Below are 22298 nucleotides of genomic sequence, written 5' to 3' on the forward strand. Positions count from 1 at the left end.
TACTTCAAAGCATGAGATTAAGGAAAAAGAGTTGAGTAAGGCCATTTAAAGGGTAACTGGTAAACTTTGAATTATCACGATTTTTAAAGAGACTTCAGAACTTTCAAGACTGTATTTATTTGTCTCTAGAAGGTAGCCCTGGGCTGGCCTTTTCACTTTTCATATTTGGGGGAGCCTGTAACAGAGAAGAAAGTCCCTTATAAATGGCTAAACGATAAAAACAGACAGTTCCCAAAAGAACTATGTAAAAAATGTTTCATTAGTAACCAAAGCTGATTTAAACCATTTTTTACCTATTAAAATCCTATCATTTTAATAGATCCCACTCTTAGCAAGGATATAGTGAAATCAGCACTCAGAGTTGGCGGTATTATAAAGTGGCCCCATGCATCAAGTCATAGATTGTACCTACCTGTGAATCAGAACTTCCACTTCTAGGAATCTATCCTAAAAAAAGAAAGAAGGAAGAGGTAAACACATCATGCTACTTGCCATGTTTATGAGAGCAAAAAACTGAACACAACTTAAATGTCCAAAAATTAGAAAACCATTCCATTTAATGGACCATTAAAACTTGTAGAATAAGAAGAAACAGAACACACAGTGGTATATACCTGTGATTATTTCTTAATTTAGTTGTATAAGAAAAAAATTTTGGAAGCATTTTAGTATATTTCCATCAGTGGTTTTACTAAGATGGTAAGATTATTTTGGGTTTAATATTCTGAAATCTCAACTTGAAGAAAAAAACACTCATGATGAAAAACGAAGTCACTCCAATCAATCACTGTGGATAATAAAGTACTATAGTCACATGCTTTAATTCAGCTTATAAAAACACATTTACCTCTTTCCTAGTCCATTCTCATTTATATTTCAAGGGTGAGTTTTGTTAGAATGAAAGGCAGTAAAGAGTTTAACACTATTACCCATATGCCCTGATTCCATCATTCACTGACCCAGTGGATATTGGGCAAGTTCCTTAACTTCTGTTTTGTTTCCTGATGTGTAAAATGGATATAATTATACAGCACACAGTGGTCATGAAAATTAAATAAGTTAATATATATACACCACCAGGAATAGTGCCCAGCACAAAATAAGTATCAATAACTTTTCTGATCTTGATCTAGTCTTTCCACTATGTATGTGATTAAGCTAACATTTTGAGTTCCAGTTTAGCTTTAAAAGTTTCATTTAAATTTAAATTTTTTTTTCACATATCCAGAGTGTGTTAAACCTAAGAGACAAATTCAGGTATTGCTGGGTTTACCCAAAGAGTTAAAGGATAATTTGATCCTATAGCCTAGAATCTAGTGTATTATAGATCATTGTCTTAGTTTGGTTTTCAGTATTAGCCAGAAAATTCCAGGAATGTAATATTTAAGTATCAGATATGAAAACTTGAAGATTATCAATGTTGCTTTATTCTCATAGTTCATTAAAAAAAAAACAACCTACTGGCCTCATCTGAATAGTTGAAGGTCCAGGAAGAGGGTGGTCTGAGAAACCAGACTCAGCTTGCTACTCAGCCCCTCTGATAGGGTGGGCATACTACTGTTGTTGGTTGTATAGCTGCATGGTTTCACATATTATCCAATGTACCTTTCCCTCCCCCCACTGAGCCAATGCTTGGGGGTGGGAGGCAGGGAAAGAGGTAGATAGATACCAACCAGAAGCCCTCACTTACTTAGCTTCAGATTTCAGTTCCCAGCACACTAGTCTGAAAAGCAAGGCTCTCATTTGAAAGAAGCTGACTTCGTTGAAAGAGAGAATAAACATGAGGGTTCTGGTGGGCCAGAACTCAGATGGCAGCTCAGGTGAGCACAAAGCAGAGAGAAGGCAAGATATGATGTGGGAAAGATTTCCTACAACCAAAAATGGAGATGAAAGTTGAAACAGCAGGAAGTAGTTATTCAGAAGGGATAGAACTAGTTTGTAGAAGCTGGTTGATCCCTGGCGAAGAGTCTTACACCACGCCATCCTGGGCCTTGACCCAGGGATGGGGAAGAGTTACATAAGGGAACAGAACCCAATAAAGATAAAGAAGAATCTGAGGAAAGCAAGGATTTATACCCACTTCATGGGATGTAGCCTCTCACAGGAGTTTAGTGACCACATGGCTGAGGGACATCATCAAGTATGTGCCTGAGGGCAGCTGCATAGCCCATCTGGCAGTGGGAAAGTCAGGGAGACCAGAAGATGCCTGGGTTCTAAAAGGAGAAGGCCCAGTAAGCCTTGCCTAGTGAAGAGAAGCCACAGTGGGGCCATGGACATCCACAACAGATGTCAGCTCAACAAGACTGGGGGCCCAAGAACAAGCTGGGGAAATACACATGAGCATTTCCATTGTAGCCTCCATAGTCCATACGCTTTTTACTGTACCTAAACGAGGACAAGAGGATCTTCTATGGGAGCTGGCATAAGAAGCAAAAAGACCTATAGGGATTCTGAACATTAAACAGATACGGTATTTACTCAAAGAAGTATTTACCCTTAATGGGGTAAGCCAGTCTTCCCACCATCTGAGTCATAGGGTCTTACTGGGTTCTCAAAAGTAGAATTCAACATAGGAAGTTACATTTCTTCCCATCTAAATTGTGCTCATAATTGTCAGTCCTGCTTTGGTGTGTGAAAGTCCAGTCAGGACCCAGAGATCAGAACCAGTATTGTGACTATAGCCTTACCATCTCACATCTACAGGGAGAGCTGCACAGATCATATTCCAGCAAATGAGCTCCTTTATTATGAGCAGGGCTTTGGCCACCAAGGCCCATATGGTCTGTCTCTTCCCTTGGGTGCCTGATCCAACTTGTATGATGCAGGAAAACTCTACTCCTAGGTTCTTCTCACCTCAGAGCACCCCAGTGAGGCAGGTGCCCCAGGCCCATCTTCCACACTAGAAGGACACATTCTTGGGGACAAAAGTCTTCCAAAAAGGAAAGGAGTGATCCAAAGAGGACCAGAAGAATTCTCCAAAATAATCAAGTTGTATTTATAGCCCCTACCCTCCCACTGGAAGTTCTACCTTTAATACTCTGTCTTTGGAATCCATTTTATTGCTAATCCATTCTGTATAATACAGAGATTAGAACAAGCGGAGAAGGTGGAGGGTGGGAGGGCACACTGACTTCCCTCAGGGGCTAGCTACTGCGGTCCTAGTACTTGATGGCTTTCTGCTAACCCAAAGAGCAGTCTGTCTCAAGGGAGGTCAGTAGTACATCAGAGAAGTCCTGAATCTACCTTTGAGAGACCTTCTACTCAATTCTTGTAATTTTCCTCTGTATCTTTGTGGAACCAACGAGATAGGCCTTTTATAAAACTCATATAAATATTCCCTCCAGAAGTCCACTAGAATAGATGAAGACTTACTTCAATTAATTTAACCACCAGGCCCATCATAGGTCAGAGAAATATAAATTATTAGCTTTCTTGAATTATGTTCAGCTCACTGGCAGAGTTAGGAGCACATACCAGGTAGAGATCTCGTCAAATACACCAAACTTCACACACATACACTAAACCCACTTTTGTGACTGATTTAATTTTTCTGTGGGGACAGAAGATTGAGAGTTACAACAAAGGAAATCCCCCTCTCTTATTTTCATGAAGAAATTCATCTTCCCTCTAACATTCTCTTCTCATCCTGATCACAACAGGGCCTCAAGAGTCTTCCTTGGGTGCTGCTTGGATCTCTTCCTGAGTGGCTGCACCCTGGGGCACCCTCCATTGGATGTGGGCATCACCCCAAGGTTAGATGGATCCTGTCTTGTATGCTCCAGATCTCACCTTTCCAAAGTCCCAGGGAAAATAACCAGCATCCTTGTAATCACAGCACCAATCCCTAAACCTCCAAAGTTTAGAAGACACTGTAACATCCTGAGCCAACACAACCACTAGATTAGCCTTCACCCGGAGTCGCAGTATTCTTGGTCCAGGGCTTCAAACTCTAATGCCTAGACTGGTAATGCCAACAAGGGGTGGTGGGGCTGAGAAATCAGAGACCACCCACCCTATCAAAAAGAAGTTCAAGTTTTCAAAATACTCTGCTGGCTAAACCCATCAGAATATGCCCCATAGGCTACCAGTGAACACTGGGACAGACAGACGTGGTTCCCAAGGAGAAGCCTAGACCACCACACTGTGGTAGAGTTTTTGCTATCACGTGGAGCCAGCATCTGGGGGAACTATAAGATGGAAGACAGGAGATAGATGCTTCAAGGCCTTCCCAGGGTGTTAATGAATTCATCCCAGCTGGCTAGACCATCTCATTTCAGAGCTTAAAATGCTAGTAGAAGAAATATCCCCAGTGATTAATTTCATACACAGATTACCACAACCTGCCGATGGGGTAGTGGAAATCTACCACCCAGAGAGGCTTCCTTCTCTCAGAAATCCTTCCAAGGCATACTCCCAGAACAGGCTAAAATTTAGAACTGTGTGACGGCAGCACATTGAAGCCCCATAACAGGCACTTATGTTCATCCACATACTCCTTTCCAGAGCCCTTCTGACCCCAGCACAATTGGCATCTCACTCTACAACATTGAGGATGGTCTTTGTGCAGGGACATGCCTCTATAGATCACAGCCAACTCTGAACAAAATTCAGAGCCTTGCAGGATATGAAATGCCCAAGCCATAAACACAGGTGTCAAATAAAAGTAATAAACAATAGTGGGTCAGTGAACATCTTGGCACCCAAAACAGCAAAATCCTACACCTTGAAAGTCCAATTCTAAACGCGACTTGCCAGGACCTTGACATTGATCCCTATTCCTACCAAGGCCAGATGCCGTGGCTTCACACAGCTTGTGGCCCTCCCCATTTGCACACACACTTGCTGATTCAGTCCCCAAGTGAACCTGCTCTGGCCCGAGAAGTTAATCTCCATGCCTGCCATCAGCAGATTCTTATGTACTTCATTTGGGATTTTTGCCTCTCAGGAATGTTGTTGATCTTGCACAGCTTGTTCTGACCCCATCCTCAAATCCCCAAAAATGCCCATCTCTGCCAGCACCAGGATTCCACCCCTCTGATCCTCTCCTAGGGCAGGAAGAAGGGTGCAATGCCTGCACACTGAAGCTGGAGGGGGCCTGCCTCCCAGATCCTAAGCCCCTCTGTACATAGCATTTCAGTCCAACGAGTCACATCAGCTATACCCAGGTTTCCAGTTAGGGTGTCTGGCCAGGACCCTGAAACCCTATATAATCACCTGTTCAGGTAAACTGCACTGTACCCTTATGAGAATTGTTTGGCAAACAAAGGCCAGGCTGAGCTTTGTTTCCCTGGCCCCTCCCACTCCATCCTGGTTCTTGATTGTAAAATGTAAGCTTTTATAAAGTTATTAAAAGTGACTTTGAATAATTGCTCAAGCCACATGCCAATAAGGATCTTGGAGTTAAATCTATTAATAAGGAGAAAACGAACCAGAAAGATAGTCACACAGTAGGCACTTCAAAGAGAAAAAATCACTTCCCCCTCCCATCCTGAACAATTCAGTCCTAATGCTGTCAGCTCACAGTGAGGTAGGGGGATCCATGGTGGCCCTGAGTGCAGTACTGGAGGCTGAGCAGGGTGAGAATGGCATCCACACATGGAGATGGTCATGTCAGAGGATGTCAGAGACCAAGCAGATAAGGGAAGGGGCCACACAGTGGGGTGGCCCATTGCAAAGTGGTAAAGTCCAATCAGCAAGAGAGAGGCTTTGGAAGGGCAACCTGGCATGGAGAGTCAGACCCAAGCCAGGTAAGAAGGGTGCCCAGGCAGAGGGGCAGGGTAGCATGGGGAGAAGATGCCCATGCCAAATCTGGTAGGCATGCATGCATGTAGGTGACCTCACATGGTGAGCCAGAGTCCAAGCAGGGTGAGGAGATGTCCATGTGTGGGGTGAGGGATGGCCTGAGTAGAATGTCAGAGCCAGGGAGAGGGTTCTTACAGCAGGGCAGCTTGTCATGGGTGCTGTTATGGGCTGAATTATGTCCCCTCATAATTCATATGTTGAAGTCCTAACCCCCATACCTCAGAATGTAACTGTATTTGGAGATAGCGCCTTAAAAAGGGTGATTAAGGGACACTGGGTAGCTCATCGGTTAAGTGCCTGCCTTTGGCTTGGGTCATGATCCCGGGGGCCTGGGATGGAGTCCCTCATCGGGCTCCTTGCTCAGTGGGGAGCCTGCATCTCTCTCTGCCTGCCACTCCCCCTGCTTGTGCTCTCTCTCTCTCTCTGACAAATAAGTAAATAAAATCTTTTTTAAAAATGGTGATTAAGTTAAAACGAAGGGTGGGGAAATTGAGGGGAGATGGGCTAAATGGGTGATGGGTATTAAAGAGGCCACTTGTTGCGATGAGTGCTGGGTGTTGTACATAAGTGATGACTCACTGAATTCTACTCCAGAGACCAATATTGCACTATATGTTAACTAAAATTTAAATTAAGAAAAATAAAATATAATGGAGGGTGGAAACAAATCCAATATGACTGGTGTCCTTATAAGAGAAAATTGGGGCACACACACACAGAGGAAAGACCATTTGCAAGTCAAGGAGACAGGCCTCAGAAGAAACCAAATTTGCCAATGCCCTGATCTCAGATTTCCAACCCCTAGAACTTCGAGAAATAAATTTCTGTTGTTTAAACCACTTAATCTGTGTTTTGTTATGGCAGCCCTAGCAAACTAATACAGGTGCTAAAGCCCAAAAGGGGTCAAGAGCCACCATGGGGGAGCCATCACAGAGAGGAGAAGTAAGTTACACATGGGGTGTCCTTGATGAAAGATTCATTCCAGGGCTCGGGGTGGGAAAGTATATGATGTTCAAGCTCAGAACATCTTCTGCCAGAAAGGAAGTGATCAAAAAATGATAGTGACAGGTCAAGCAGAAAGGCAGTCCATTTGAAGGGGCCTTCCCTGGCCACAATGAGGACAATTTGCATAACAAAATAAATCGTGAAATACTATGATATTATGATGATAATCTACTGAATTAAATAGAAAACTATGTGTCTATCATATAAAATTATAAATGAATATAGAAACAACCAAAATGTTCTACAATTTAAAAATGGGGTACTTGGGTAGCTCAGTCAGCTAAGCATCCAATTCTTGATTTCGTCTCAGGTCATGATCTCAGGGCCGTGTGGTTGAGCCCTGCATCAGCTCTGTGCTAGGCATGGAGCCTGCTTGGGGTTCTCTCTCTCCCTCTACCTCTTTCTCTCTTTCCCTCTCCCTCCTTCTCTTAAAAAAGTTCTACAATAAGTAAATGGTTAAACTGTGACACATCCACCCCACGGGCTAATATTCAGCAATGAAAAGGGGGAACAGACTTTCAATACAACCACTGAGATGTTTTAAATGGCACTGTGCTAAGTAAAAAGCCAGAGGGGGTTAGGACTTCAACTCTAAAGAATAGCATGGAGGACATTAGGAGAAGGAAGGGAAAAATGAAGGGGGTGGAAGTCAGAGGGAGAGAAGAACCATGAGAAACTTTGGACTCTGGGAAACAAACTGAGGGTTTCAGAGGGGAAGGGGGGAAGGGGAATGGGCTAGCCTGGTAATGGGTATTAAGGAGGGCTCGTATTGCAATGAGCACTGGGTGTTCTATGCAAATAATGAATCATGGAACACTACATCAAAAACTAATGAAATATTGTATGGTGACTAACGAAACATAATAAAATTAAATTAAAATAGAATAGAACAGAATATATACTGCATGATTCCATATAGTATAGAACATTCCCCAAATGATATAGAGATCGAGAAGAGATTAGTGGTTGCCAGGGGGGTAGGGAGAGTGGAGATGTGGGGGCAGTGGGTGGGTAGCAGTCCAGAGAGCTTTATGGGGGTGGAATAGTGCTGTATCTTGCCAGGAGTGGTGATTCCACAAATCTACACATGTGGTAAAATGACAGGAAACTACAGACACATAGCACCAATATTGATTTTCTCATGGTGATATTGTGCTATAGTTACAGAAGATGTAACCATTAAGGGAAACCAAGTTAAGGGTATATGGGACTTCTCTGTACTATCTTTGTAACTTCCTGTGAATCTATAATTATTTCCAAATAAAAAGTTTCTTTTTTTTTTTAAGATTTTTATTTGTTTATTTGAGAGAGACAGAGAGCACAAGTGGGGAGGAGAGAGAGGGAGAAGCAGGTTCCCCGCTGAGCAGGGAGCCCGATGCAGGACTTGATCCTGGGACCCTGAGATCATGACCTGAGCCGAACGCAGATAGTTAACTGACTAAGCCACCCGGGTGCTCCAAAATAAAAAGTTTCATAAATATAGAATGTTTGGTGAAGAATAGGATACATAGATAGCTCCAAAGCACCTCCACACAAAACACTGATTACAAAGGGAAAAAGCTAACTTTAGAGAGGCCCAGCAGTCACTGCATTAAGCAAATGATTGAAGTGAACATATTAATAGATCAAATCAAAATGTACCCCATCCAATAGGATGCAATGAGTAGAAAATAGCATCACTTCCGTGATATCCCCGCCAAAGATTCATGTCTGAATCTAATCAGGAGGAAATAGACAAACACAAATCAAACATTCTACAAAACAACTGGCCTATAATCTTCAAAATTGTCAAGGTCATAAAAGTCATGGAAAGACCTACAAAGTGTTCCAGATAACCAGAAGCTAAAGAGAGATGACAATTAAATGCAACTCATAATTCTCAGGTGGTCCTTCTGCTAAAAAGGACATTCAGACTGTTGGTGAAAACCTGAACGGAGCCTGAGGATTTCATGGCAGTAATGCCACAACATTGACTTCCTGATTTTGACAGCTACACTGTGGTCTACAAGAGAATGTCCCCCATTTATAGGAAATGCACACTAATTAGGGGTGAAGGGGCATCAAACTGACAACTTACTCTCAAATGGGTCAGGAAAAAAGTTATTTTTACTCACAACCCTTCTATAAGTTGTTTCAGAATAAATGCTTTTATGTTAACAATAAATTATTTAGATGTCAAAGAATGAGAAACCCTTCACAAAACTGATGAAATCCTAGAACATTTCTGCAAAAATGGCACTCTTTATATTCAGGCCTGGAAAATCACACTTGGCAGAAGGTACATGCAGATCTAAAAATCTCAGAAACATGATTCTTTGTTCATTCTAAGAACTAGCACAGTCTTTCAACTAGCAATTTAACTGCATTGGCTAAAAGACGGAAATGTGTCTAACTCCCTTTTTTAAAAGAAAGTTCCGGTTAGAACTTTTCTGTGTCTTACTAGAAAATGTTGGTCCCCACTTTAAATCTACTTACTATAAACGGCCTATTTCCAGGATCAAGAATCCTTGGAAGATAAGGACATCCTGTACGTCCTTGCTGCTGGTGTTGCCAAGCATAAGGCTTTTCTGTTTCCATTCAGCTTCTAGTCCCAGTCCAGGCCCAAAAGGACTGTCAGGAAGGTGCAGCTGGGCAGCTCACCACAAGAAAGACATGGTAATACCAACCCGCTAAGGTTCAGTGAGGATTAAATGCAAGTAAGAGTCTTGTCTTAATACACAGAACATATTAAAACTAACATTACCATTATTAACAGAGAGCAGGTTCAAGGTTCAGCTCAGGCCACATCTTTGTCCTTACTTTTGTTCTCAGTCATTCCCTGTCAGCTCATATGGTAGCCATGGGAATTTTGTCTCCTAAGGGTTGACTGGCAAGGGAAGGTTTGGTTTATAGGTCAAGTGGCCAGAATATGAAAATCTAAAACAGCGTGTACAAAAGTAGAATCCTTAGAAAACAGTAATCAAGTCAGAAATGGCAGCCAAGGCCAGCCAGTCAGGAGGAAGCCTGTAATACCTCAAACCAGAATAGAGCATTATTAAGGGCCAAGTGAATGAACTCAGAACACTTGCTACGAGCAGAGCTAGGATTCCTGTGGCTTATTATTGATCACTCACCAATCAATACTGATTGCTCATGATGAGTCAGATTTAATAATGTATGTCCAAGTGAACACTGACATCCCAAACACTGCACTAGACACCTCACTGACATGACTCCATTTGAGCCTCACAATTACTTGATGTACAAGGTAGGTACAATTATCATTCCCATTCCACAGATGGGAAGACTGAAGATTAGAGAGATTCAGTAGCTCACCCAAGGTTACACAACTAGCAAGGGGTAAAACCAGCATTTGAACCCCAGTGTTTCGTCTCTAGAACCTGCACTCAACTGCTATTCGAAACTGCCTCCCACCACCAACCATCATTTGTGACTCCACAGCTCCCACCAACCCTTACATCACACTAAGCAACTTGCTTGTTACCGTATGCTGGGTTCCAGTGCCTACAAGCCTTTGTTTCTATAGCAGTCATGCTGTAGGATGGACCAAGGGGTCTCGTCAGAGTGTCAATGAGACATAGCAAGGGCAAAAAGTCTACCTTGTGGACTTGGAGAAGCAGGCTGCGACTTCTATCTAGCAGCTTCACTAGCTTGGCAAAGTAATAAGAGCTATTATAATAAACTCTTGTTTTTACTTAGAAAATGCTGCCTTCCTATAGGAAACTGAGGGTTGCAGGAGGGGAGGGGCTGGGGGATGGGGTAACTGGATGATGGGCATTAAGGAAGGCACGGGATGTAATGAGCACTGGGTGTTGCATGCAACTGACGAATCACTACACCCTACCTCTGAAATTAATAATAAACTATATGTAAATTACTTGAATTTAAAATAAAGAAAATGCTCCTTCCCACAAGGCCAACTATAAAATAGGTGTGCATGCCTGTGCACGCATGTGCATGGGGATGTGGTGTCACCACGGATCTTTATGTATGGCAACCTACTTCTTTTTCAGGAGACCTGAGTCAGAAAAACTTTTGATGAATTAATTAGGGCCATAAATAAGTAAACTTAGGTCTGTACTGGATAACTCTAGAGGGGTTGCCTTCTCCTTGAATTGCTTAACAATTAAGATGGAAACACAATAATAGATTTTCCAAACTAGCAATCTCCACTTTCCCACCTAGGTAACTTTCACAAAATGATCTTATTTCAATCATCTTTTAGCTTGGAAAATTCCACACACTTCAAGGAAAATATTTTGAGTTTTTTGACATCTATGTGGCTATTTAAGAAGAAACACATTACCAGACTCCTGGTTGGGGAGATAACTCCAGTCGTAGACATCACGCTCTGGCGACAAGTGTATGCTGACTCACCACTGCCACCATCTGCCCAGGGCCTTTCCTCCTCATTCTTCAAGCCCACAGTACAGCTGGCATGCTGGGTGATGTTTCTGGATAGATCTCTAGCCAAGGATATAGGTGGTTCAGAAGGATTGTTCCTATAGTTCTGGTGATCCGGATTTTGTCTCTAGAAACCATATTTAGTTGTCAAACAGTATAATAGGACAGTCATATTTTGAAGATTTAAGTCAATATATTTCAAAATTTTAATCAATGTAGCTTCATTTAAGTGATAAGGGCAATCTTAAGTTATTATGGATGGAAAGAAAATCATTACTCAATAGACTATATTTGTTTTTCTATAACCTTAAAATGTTGTGCAATTGGCAACTGCATTAAAAAGATTATCCCATGGAGCAGATCCTGTAGTTTATAATAAATGCAGCACAAAACAAAGCACTTCTGTTACCCATTCAAGGAAAAACTAAGGCAGCCACCAGCTCATGTGCAAACACTATGGTCATGCCACAACCCAAGCATCCAACTGGCTAACAGGACAATCCATTCCCACCCATTGGAGAATGTATCCCCTCAAGAGTCACCCAAGTAGTGGACAAGGAAAAAAATTGAAAATACCGTTATATACCTGGCCATTCCTGCCCTAAGCTTCTGGAATGATTGTGTTTCTCTACTCTCTAGTACCTGTCCTTCTCCTCTGTTCTTAAACACAATGACATCACTACTTAGAAAAGACTTTCACTGATCTAACCATTTTTCTTCTTCCATCTTTTTGATCCTTCTTTAAGGTCTCAGATTGCCAGGTTTAATGGACTTGAAGTTTGCCATCTGTGCTCTGCCTGGACTTCAGACACTCACATACACCCAACCCCCTATAAGTGGACTTCCAGCCCACTCCTATCCCACATCTCACATGCTGGGCCTCTCTGTAGCTTCTTGCACTACTTCCTTCCCTCAGATTCCCAAGATTCTCCCCTGCCCGACCTTAGGTCCTATCTTGCTTCTCCACCTCCCTGCTACCTTCTTCTCTCTGATGGCTCCTCCTTCCTCATGTCAATGGTGTCACTTAGGGCTCATTTCTAAGGCCTTCCTCTCTTTGTATCTTACCTCCTCTGATGACTAATCCACTACAGGTCTTCAAGGCTTGCCTGACCATGCAACTAGCCCATATAACTAGCCCATAGCTTCTACCGCCTAATGGACACTTCTGAGCTATGCACCCTGATAATGGTGGTGACAACTATGTGCTTCACGGTTTGCAAAGCAGGTTCAATTATTTCATCCCACCAAATGGTTGCAAACCCCATGAGACTGACATCATAACCACTGCTGAGCATTCCACCAGAGTTGTCCGTCAGGAAGGACCTGTCCAAGGCAAATGCCTCTTCCTTTCTGAGTCCTGTCTGATGGAAAACCACCACTACAGAGTGGGTTTGTGGAAGCCTCCTCTCACGTCCTAGCTATCAAGGTTCTATTAAAGATTCGGCAGTTAGGAGCTAGGTGCCCTGGGCAGTGACAGGAGGTAAGTACAAGGTAATCAGGAACTTGGCTCCAAAGCTCACATAGATCTGGATTCAAACCCCAGTCCTGATATTTCTCAGCTATGTGGCCTCTGCCTGTATTTTGGTTTCCTCCTCTATAAAACATGGATCATAACTAACTCACAGGGTTGTTACAGTCAACTGGAACATATAAGTTGTCTGGCACATGGAAAGGGCTCAGTAAGTGGTGGGTATTGTTCTTAATTCTTAAGCCTTTACCTCAGAGTCTTTGGCTCCTTCCAAAACATCACTGAGAACTTGTATGTATTCAGTTGCACCTTTCAGGATATCAACTTTGCTAGGCTTCCTGCTTTGGGGAAGAAATGGCACAAGTGCCTTCAGTTTGGCAAAACCACGGTTGAGATTTTTTATCTGGAAAACAAAAAAAACACACAGCGACATTTGTATAGATATCCCCCCCCCCCAAACCACAGAAGAGGGTTGTGAGGGCTTGTTTGTACAGCTCTCGTCTGGCTGATGAACCAAAGCAGGCACATGCCAGAGTCACCGCTCCACCAGCAGCACAGTTCCCGGCAATCGAGGAAGGAGTGGCATAAACTCAGCACTGTGGGTGAATGGGCTGGAAGGGAAGGGGGGTCTGTGTTCTTGCTGAACCCCCCGCCTCTTCCTCTTATAGCATACCCACTGTAATGTTCAGGCAGTGGGGTAGTGGCTAAAACTCTAAATCAAAACATCAGGATTTAAAACCCAGCTCTACCATGTGCTAGCTTACAAGAGTGTGTAGGATACTTCATATCACCAAACTATGGTTTGTTTATCTGCGAAGTGGAAAATACCCACCTTGTAAGCTTTTTTTGTGGTGATTAACATAATTACACATAAAACACATCCTCCTGACCTGTTGCATAGAAAGTCCTCAGTAAGTGGTACTGATAATGAATAAAATGTGCAAATACCAAGAGAGACTATGGACTCTGGGAAACAAACTGAGAGCTTGGGGAGGGGGGAATGGGATAGGCTGGTGATGGGTATTAAGGAGGGCACATATTGCATGGTGCACTGGGTGTTATAGGCAAGTAATGAATCATGGAATTTTACATCAAAAACTAGGGATGTACTGTATGGTGACTAACATAATATAATCAAAGAATATTATTATTTAAAAAAAAGAAGTGCTGCTATTTAAAAAATGTGCAAATACTTGTCTACTCAAGCACTGTGCCATCAACTCTTTAACCTCTTTCCCAGCCAAATTGAGTCAAGTGTTAGAGTCCAGAGAGTCTGTATGTTGGCAAGATTTGAAAGGCCGAATAAGGCTATTTATCTATATGTTTATAATTAATTCTCCAGGGTCTAATCCTTCAGTTCCGAAGGCCAGGAACAATGATGACCATCCCCCTAAGGGGAACTGGCTTTGGAAAAACTGGCTTCCACTACACCATAAAGCCAATATACTCATATTGATTGAGAGCCCTCTCCCACTCCAGATCAAAGTGAACAATGGATATAGTCATCTCATTACAGCAGAATATAAAGACCAATAAAAGTATGAAAATGTGGAACTTTGATAAGAGAACTACAAAACAAAATAGAAATTAGATACATTTTTCATGTGCTAAGCTGGTAATACTGTTGTTTTGTTAATCATACCCAGCATTGGAGATGAACAAAAGGAACAGTCTTCTGTCCCATAAGAAGGGATTAAAATTAGTAAACTTCTCTAGAAAGCAGTTGGGCAACTGGCATCAAAAGTTGTGAGATAGCTGCAACATGGAGGGCACTGGAGGAGATAATGCTAAGTGAAATAAGTCAAGCAGAGAAAGACAACTATCATATGATTTCTCTCATCTATGGAACATAAGAACTAGGATGATCAGTAGGGGAAGAAAGGGATAAAGAAAGGGGGGTAATCAGAAGGGGGAATGAAACATGAGAGACTATGGACTATGAGAAACAAACTGAGGGCCTCAGAGGGGAGGGGGGTGGGGGAATGGGATAGACTGGTGATGGGTAGTAAGGAGGGCACGTATTGCATGGTGCACTGGGTGTTATACGCAACTAATGAATCATCGAGCCTTACATTGGAAATCGGGGATGTACTGTATGGTGATTAACATAATATAATAAAAAATCATTAAAAAAAAAGTTGTGAGACTATATAGATCCTATGTCCCAGTAATTCCATTTCTAGCATTTTATTTGAGAGCAATTATCCGACATGAACATAAAACCAGTAAAAAGCTGCAAAAAGCATAAAGACTGGACGAATTATGGTCCATTTATATGACAGAGTACGCAGTAAAAAGCTATTCTTTGAAACTATGCTTAAGAATGAGGAAATGTCAAATCAAAACCACAATGAGATCACCTCACACTGGTCAGAATGGCTAAAATTAACAAGTCAGGAAACGACAGATGTTGGTACGGATGCAGAGAAAGGGTAACCCTCTTACACTGTTGGTGGGAATGCAAGCTGGTACAGCCACTCTGGAAAACAGTATGGAGGTTCCTCAAAAAGCTGAAAACAGAGCTATCCTACGATCCAGCAATTGCACCCCTAGGTATTTACCCCAAAGATACAAATGTCGTGATCCGAAGGGGCACCTGCACCCCAATGTTTATAACAGCAATGTCCACAATAGCCAAACTATGGAAAAAACCCAGATGTCCATCAACAGATGAATGAAGAAGATATGGTGTGTGTATACACACACACACACAATGGAACATTACTCAGCCATCAAAAAAATGAAATCTTGCCATTTGCAACGATGTGGGTGGGGCTAAAGAGTATTATGTTAAGTGAAATAAGCCAATCAGAGTAAGACAATTATTATATGATTTCACTCATGTGGAATTTAAGAAACAAAACAGAGGGGGCGCCTGGGTGGCTCAGCGGGTTAAGCATCTGCCTTCGGCTCAGGTCACGATCCCAGAGCCCTGGGATTGAGCCCCGTGTCAGGCTCCCTGCCTGGCCAGGAGTCTGCTTCTCCCTCTTCCTCTTCCCCTCTCTCCACTCATGCTATCTGTCTCTGTCTCTCTCTCAAATAAATAACTAAAATCTTAAAAACAAAACAAAACAAAAAACAGAAGAGCATAGGAGAAAGGAGGGAAAAATAAAACAAGATGAAATTAGAGAGGCCAGAGAGGGAGGGAAACCATAAGAGACTCTTAATCATAGGAAACAAACTGAGGGTTGCTGGGGGACAAGGGGGGGGGATGGGGTAACTGGGTGTTGAATAAAGAGGAGGGCAGGGGAAGTAATGAGCACTGGGTGTTACATAAGACTGATGAATCACTGAACTCTACCTTGATTAACGGAATTTTTTTTTTTTAAAAAAGAATGAGGAAATGCTTTTGATAACGTTAATTGAAAAAAATAGAAAACTGTGTACCATCTCACAATTTTATAATATATATCTGTGCACACACATAACTAGAAAAAAAAGATTTTATATATATAAGTTCATGGTAGTTGTATCTGTGTTATGGGAGTTTCTGTTCCCTAGCCATTCCTCTGTTTTTCAGGTTTACTAATTTTATCCTTGTAAAGAAGAACGAAGGTTACTAGCTTTAAAATAGAGGATAAAACCAGGACAAATTCTTTGCAGAAAGCGATTGCTTCCTGATGGAAAGGCCCATATAAAATGGAAACTACTGAATCAGAATCTTGTTCAAGGCCACATCATCACATAGATCGAAGGGTTATTTTCACAAGGGGTCTAATGCCTAGTGAAACCATGCTTTTCCACTCTTGCAGTTTCTCCAACTTCCCCTGGTCTTCTCTCACTTGGTCCTTTCTCCTCCTGCCCTTTCCCAAAGCTCCAAGCTGATTCACGGGGCTACACTTCCAAAGGGCCCCAGGCATGCAGGAACGTCCCCAGCAGAACCTCCCCCTCAAGTCCCCAGCTTGAAGGCGCGCCCTCTGCAACCACCCCCCTCCCCGCTCCCTAAGCCCGCCTGGGCTGCCGCCAAACCCCACGTTTACAGAGCAGAAGGGAGACCAGCCTGGACACGTTGGGGGCCCCGGTTCAGTTAGAAACACTAAAAGCCACCAGTAGATGTCGCTCGGACTACGGTCCACAAGACCACTGGGCGTTGTGATTCACCGCGTCCCGGCCTGCCTGGGAAATGAGACACGGACTGGAGTGGGAGTCCGGCGCACACCGGGGCACCGTGTTTCCTTACTCTAAAAAAGAGGGAAGAATAACTTCCACTGGGCCCCCTCACCCCATACTGGCTTCCAGGCAGAGATGCAGAAGGAGGGGAAGGGGCGGTGGGATTCCTTTGCGCCCCAAGCGCTCACCCAGCGCGAGCAGCTGGGAGATGGAGGCACAACTCCCGGGCGCTAATCTTTTTGAAAGCACCTGCCGAGGGGAGACATTTTTGACGTTGTCACGGGCCTCGCGTGCCTGCATCCCAGCCCCAGACCCCGCTGCAGGTGGTTAGCAGGTGAGGAGGCCATCCTAGGGTCAAAGAACGAGCAGCCGGACGAAGGAGGAGGGTAACAAGGCCCCTACCATTCTCCCAAGCTGGAGACACGAGTCAGGCCTCAGGAGGTTCGAGTCGCCTCCGAGCCCCGCGGGTGCGCGGTGAGTGGGTGCACCGGTTACTGGCCAGGTGTTTGGTGGGGAGCAGCGTGTCGTGGGGCGGCCGAGCCCGGGTGGCCTGGGGGACCCGCGCGGGGCAGGGCGCTCACCCTCTCGCGCTCCTTGGCGTTGGCCACGCGCCGCCGCTCCAGCACCAACTGGAGGTCCTCTGTCGAGGAGTAGCCTCCCGAGGGCAGCCGCTTGAGCCGGCAGATGGCGGCCAGCTGGGGCAGCGGCCCGAACTGCTCCCGCAGCACGTCCTCCAGCACCTCAGCGGGCGGGACGCCCAGGAGAGCGGGCGCTGCGTCCATGGCGGAGAGCCGCGGGGCAGGGTGGGGGGGCCCGCGCGGCCTTTCATCGCCCGCACCTGGGGCCTCACGAGGCACGGGGGCGGGGCCTGGACCACCTGTCGCTGTTCTGCCGCGGCTGATGCCAGTCGGCTGATGCCAGTCGGGTCGGGCTCTCAGGAAGACTGGCCCTTGGGGATCCGGGTTTCAGCAGCTCCGCAGGTGATTTTGGTGAATACGGGATTACAGATAGACAGCAACTGATTTTCAAATTGGGCTGCACACTGGAATCACCTGGGGAGTTGGGTTTTTCTTAATCCGCCCGCCTGGGGATTACCAGTACCAATCCCCCAAATTCTAATTTGATCAATCCAGGTTGGGGACTGAGCTTCGGGATTCATGTATACACCTGTATGCAAATATATGTATGTACATTGTATACATTTACCAGAAAGAGATGATGGCTATACACAAAACGTTTAAAAAGTTCATTTTGAAATAAATAAAAGTTGCAAGAACAGTAAGAGGTCCTGTAGCCCCTTCACCTAGATTCTCCACTTGTTAACTTTTTTCACATTTACTCCATTGCCCTCTTTCTCTATGAATATTCCCGTTTTCATTATTCTTTTTCTAAAGCATTTCCTAAGTCTTGCTTATGACCACGACATTTTAAAAGAGAAGTCTTTCATTCTGAAGGCCGTCCCTCAACTGGGGTCTGCCCAGTGTCATTTTCAAAAATGGAGCTGTCCTATTAGAGGCCTGTGTCATCGCCGGTGCCCAGAACATCAAAGGCCTCAGACCTTTCACCCCAGTCAAGATTCAGAGCAGGATCAGAAACTCTTCTAGGTATTCTTTTTTTTTTTTTTAAGACTTTATTTATTTGACAGAGAGAGAGAGAGACAGCCAGCGAGAGAGGGAACACAAGCAGGGGGAGTGGGAGAGGAAGAAGCAGGCTCTCAGCGGAGGAGTCCAATGTGGGGCTCGATCCCAGAACTCTGGGATCACGCCCTGAGCTGAAGGCAGATGCTTAACAGCTGTGCCACCCAGGCGCCCCTCTTCTAGGTATTCTAAGCAGATGCCAAGTGATTTAATTCGGGGAGTTAGTGCTTAACGCAATCACTGGGAGGGCTGGTGGAGCCCGAGGGGCTCAGTTGGAGAGCACACTACCAAAGCTGCAGTCAGGGGGCAGGAACCAGCGCTGCTGGAGCTGCCACTCAACTCCCCCAGAGCTGGGCAAGGGGCCCCCAGACACTGCTGCAGAGAAACGCCAAGTCCCCATCCCCTGGCTTGTCCACAGAAAATAAACAAAAGGACAGGGACTTGAGTTCTGCCTGATGTCCATGCTCACCAGCTCACACACCTGTTTCTAAGGAGGTCATCTTAATTGGCATCCAGAAACCTAGAAATAAGGGATTCTGGGAAACAGAATTTCAGCCTTCTTGCCTCTGCAATGCCGGGAGGCACCCTGGAAGAAGGGAAGAAGGAGGGAAGCGGGGGTGGATGGGGGTTGGAGGGGGGAGCCGATCCACTGTATCCTCCACGCTGAGACACAGAGAAACTAGCCCTTACTCTATCCTTTGCCCCAGTGGATTCACCTGATCAGTCTTTCCTGTTTCCTATCCTGGAGCCCCAGCTAAAAGGAACACTCCCCATATCTGCCTGGGTCCTTGGCAGCCCCTCGTCACACTGATCAGTTTGTGGCTCAGACACAGTTCCCTTAATCTCTATAGCTCAGTCAAAACATGAAAGAGCTGCCAAAAAAACAGCTTTAAATAAGGGAAGGCAAATGACATTTTTAAAAGGGATCAAATACTATCAAGAGACAAGTCTGTATTGCCCAGAATTCCTATGTAAATCAATTTGGCAATTTCATATTATTACCCAAATTAATATAAATTCATATTATTATTACATACTGTGTATTATCTCATCATATTCCTGGGAACTGGACTTTACTCCCATTGTACAGATGAGAAAATCAGTGCCAGAGAAGTTGAGTGACTAGCCAAGGCTGGTCAGTTTCTGAATGTCCTCTAACCCAGGGTCACTCAGCCCAGGCCCACACTTCTGGCTGGCCTGGTCCCCCAGCACACAGGCCCTGACTGCTTGCCATGCCCCATACTTCATTTCCCTTGAGGCTCCTACTCCCCCACTCCCACTGGGCACGAGCTGGGTTTACTATCTTGGCTACATCACTAGCAGAGTTAACTGTGGGTCAGGAGTGTTCTCCACCAAGAACAGAGAAAGGGAACGGACCCACAGTCTTTGTCCCCAAAAAGCTGGGGAGAGGTCAGGGACCCCCCCAGCTCAAGTCCTCATTTGAGCCAGTGTGCTCAGCAGCAGCCGGTGGCCTCCAGCTTTGACAAGATGCAGAAAGGTGCCTGACAGCCTCCTGAAAGAGTAGATGAATGGAAGCCTGGAGCCCTGCAGACCGTGGGGCCTCACAAAGAGTTGAGACTCGCAGGGCCTGAGGGTTAGTCAGGGGTCCAGGGGAAGAGCTGCTGCAGCACAGGAATTTATAGGACCGCAGGCAAGACACTCAAACCCTCTAGGCCTCCTCTTGCCATCTGTAAAGTGGAGATTGTGAGAGGACCTTCCTCAGAATTGTAGCATGGAGTCAATGAGGCCATTGGCACAATAGCAGCTAACGCTGGTATAATGGGATCCATGTGCCATGCAGTTTTCTAAGCTCATTTTATGGATTAACTTTCTTAATCTGCACAACAATCTCAAGAGAGGGGTACTCTAATTTTTTCACAGAAGAGGACATTGAGACATGAAAGGCAAGTAACCAGCTTTCCCAGCTAGACAGGAACAAAGCTATGATTGGACCCAGGCAATCTGGCCATGGAGCCTGGGTCTATAACCACCAATCACTCCCGCCTCACGTTGATTCCCACCACATTGTAAGTGATGACTACAATAGCAATGATAATATATGAACTACATAGAATGTCCAGAAACTTGGCTATTACACAGACAAGGCATAAGTGACCCAGGCAGAGGGTGTTCTGAGCGAAAGTACAGAAACTGTAATGAGAGCTGGTTGAGGAGACACTGAGGTCCAGGGCTCGGTTCTGGTGTCTCTAGCAGAGACATCAAAGGCTCGTTGGGGCTACCTTGAAGAGGGCCTGGAATCCCAATTCTGGGACCAGCTAGAATGAGAAATGCTTGTCAGATCTAAGAAGGATAACACTGCAACAAAAGCAAGGCCTTAAAAGATTCAAGAGGAAGTAGGCTACAGGCTGTTTTGGGGAGGGGAAGGGAACTGAGAGGCACAGCTGTGTGGTGGATACCCCACTGCGTGGCCCTTGTTCCTCAGGAGGAATCCTTCTTGAGGCCCAGCTAGCAGACCCCCTTCCATCCTAAGTCACCCCTCCCAAGAGTAGCCCAGGCCTCTTCACTCTTCTGTAACTCTCACTGGGGCCTGGGGCTCTCACTGGTGGTGGGTCCCTGGGCTTGGTTGGCTTTGAGCTGTAGGAATTGCTAGCAGCAGATAGAGGTAGAGCCACTTACAACTGGCCCTTAAATGCAAGAGCACCACAAAGGGAGAGGCTCTTTCCAGTAGGCGTGGTGTAGGCATATGAGGGGGTCGGACAAAGGCCCAGGCCCAAATCTGGGTATATGTTCTAAGAATTCCAGAGTATAGAGGGCTGGGGCATTCATTGGTAGAGGACACCCATACATACTATAAGCACAGGTAGATTTTTTTTTTTTTCTGAACTAGTGACTTATGTCATCCTCAAAATGCTGTGACATCTGCTTCCAGAATATGCTTACTCTCCTGACTGGGAAATTGTTCCCTGGCCCTAGAAAACCAAGCCTGGAAGGTCATTTCATGACAGCCAAGAAGTCTATGCCTTCTCCCTGTGCTAGAGTTGGGCTTTCCCCTAACTCACAATGAGCCCAGCCTCTCTCAGGTTGGGTCCTCATAAGCCAGAAGACTGGAAACCATGGCTCTGGGAGAAAAGGCTGTGGGCGTCAGGGTGTCAACAGCACACCCCATGTGGTGGCAGCTGTCACCGCCTATGTCTATTACCAATCTGTGGTCACCGAGAGTGGCAGCTATACAGGGTTCCCATAGCAGAGGCTGGGCGGGGCAGGCACTCCAGGGAAACAAGCTGACCACTTCCCCCAGGACAACTGAAGACTTCACTCTGTCTCCCCAGATGGCTCCACTCAGTCTGTAGAGAACTTAATTCTTCTGCCTTTCTGACTCTCTCTTGAGGAAATGGCAGCTTTCAGAACCTTCTCAGTAGAGAGAAAGGGCCAGCCCGGGCATGAGAATTGACCCTGGAGTGTATGTTTACCTGTCCCTGTTCCATTAGCTTTAGGCCACAGATCATGGTTGGTTAGACAGATAAAGAACAGCTAGCTTGCTACTCCAGGATGTCACCACCCCCAGGTTTCAGGCTCCAGAGGACTCTTCCTGAGGCTATGAGAAGGGGCTGGGTGTCCTAACTACCTCTCCTCTCTACTAGAATACTGGCTTGGGGGGGGGATTTTTATCTGTTTTGTTCACTTTGGGTTTGGTTTTTTTTTAAGATTTTATTATTTATTTTTTTGAGAGAGAGCAGGAGGATGGACAGAGGGAGAAGAAGAGAATCTCAAGCAGACTCAGTGCTAAGCACGGAGCCCAACATGGGGCTCCATCTCACAATCCTGAGATCACGACCTGAGCCGAAATCAGATGGATGCCCAACCGGCTGAGCCCAGGCCCCCCTGTTTCCTTCACTTTTGAATCCTGAAAA

General features: G+C 45.0%; 1 protein-coding gene across 2 annotated transcripts; it reads right to left on the reverse strand.

The window, feature by feature from the left end:
* Positions 1 to 97: 97 nt before the first annotated feature.
* On the reverse strand, positions 98 to 17571 carry FIGLA (folliculogenesis specific bHLH transcription factor). 2 transcript variants are annotated; one of them, XM_087863211.1, is made up of 5 exons: positions 17371 to 17571; positions 12930 to 13082; positions 11185 to 11338; positions 413 to 447; positions 98 to 175 (listed from the first exon to the last, which is right to left on the reverse strand). In XM_087863211.1, exons 1-4 carry the CDS (start codon positions 17569 to 17571, stop codon positions 443 to 445), a joined length of 513 nt encoding a protein of 170 aa, XP_087719337.1. In that variant the 3' UTR covers positions 98 to 175; positions 413 to 442. The 2 variants fall into 2 exon arrangements, with proteins under 2 accessions (XP_087719337.1, XP_045644372.2); XM_045788416.2 differs by having other exon boundaries at positions 11114 to 11338.
* Between the last annotated feature and the right edge of the window lie 4727 nt (positions 17572 to 22298).

Source organism: Ursus americanus, chromosome 7, assembly GCF_024610735.1.
Source record: "Ursus americanus isolate L20-20 chromosome 7, mUrsAme1.1.p, whole genome shotgun sequence".
In the NCBI taxonomy this organism is placed as follows: domain Eukaryota; kingdom Metazoa; phylum Chordata; class Mammalia; order Carnivora; family Ursidae; genus Ursus; species Ursus americanus.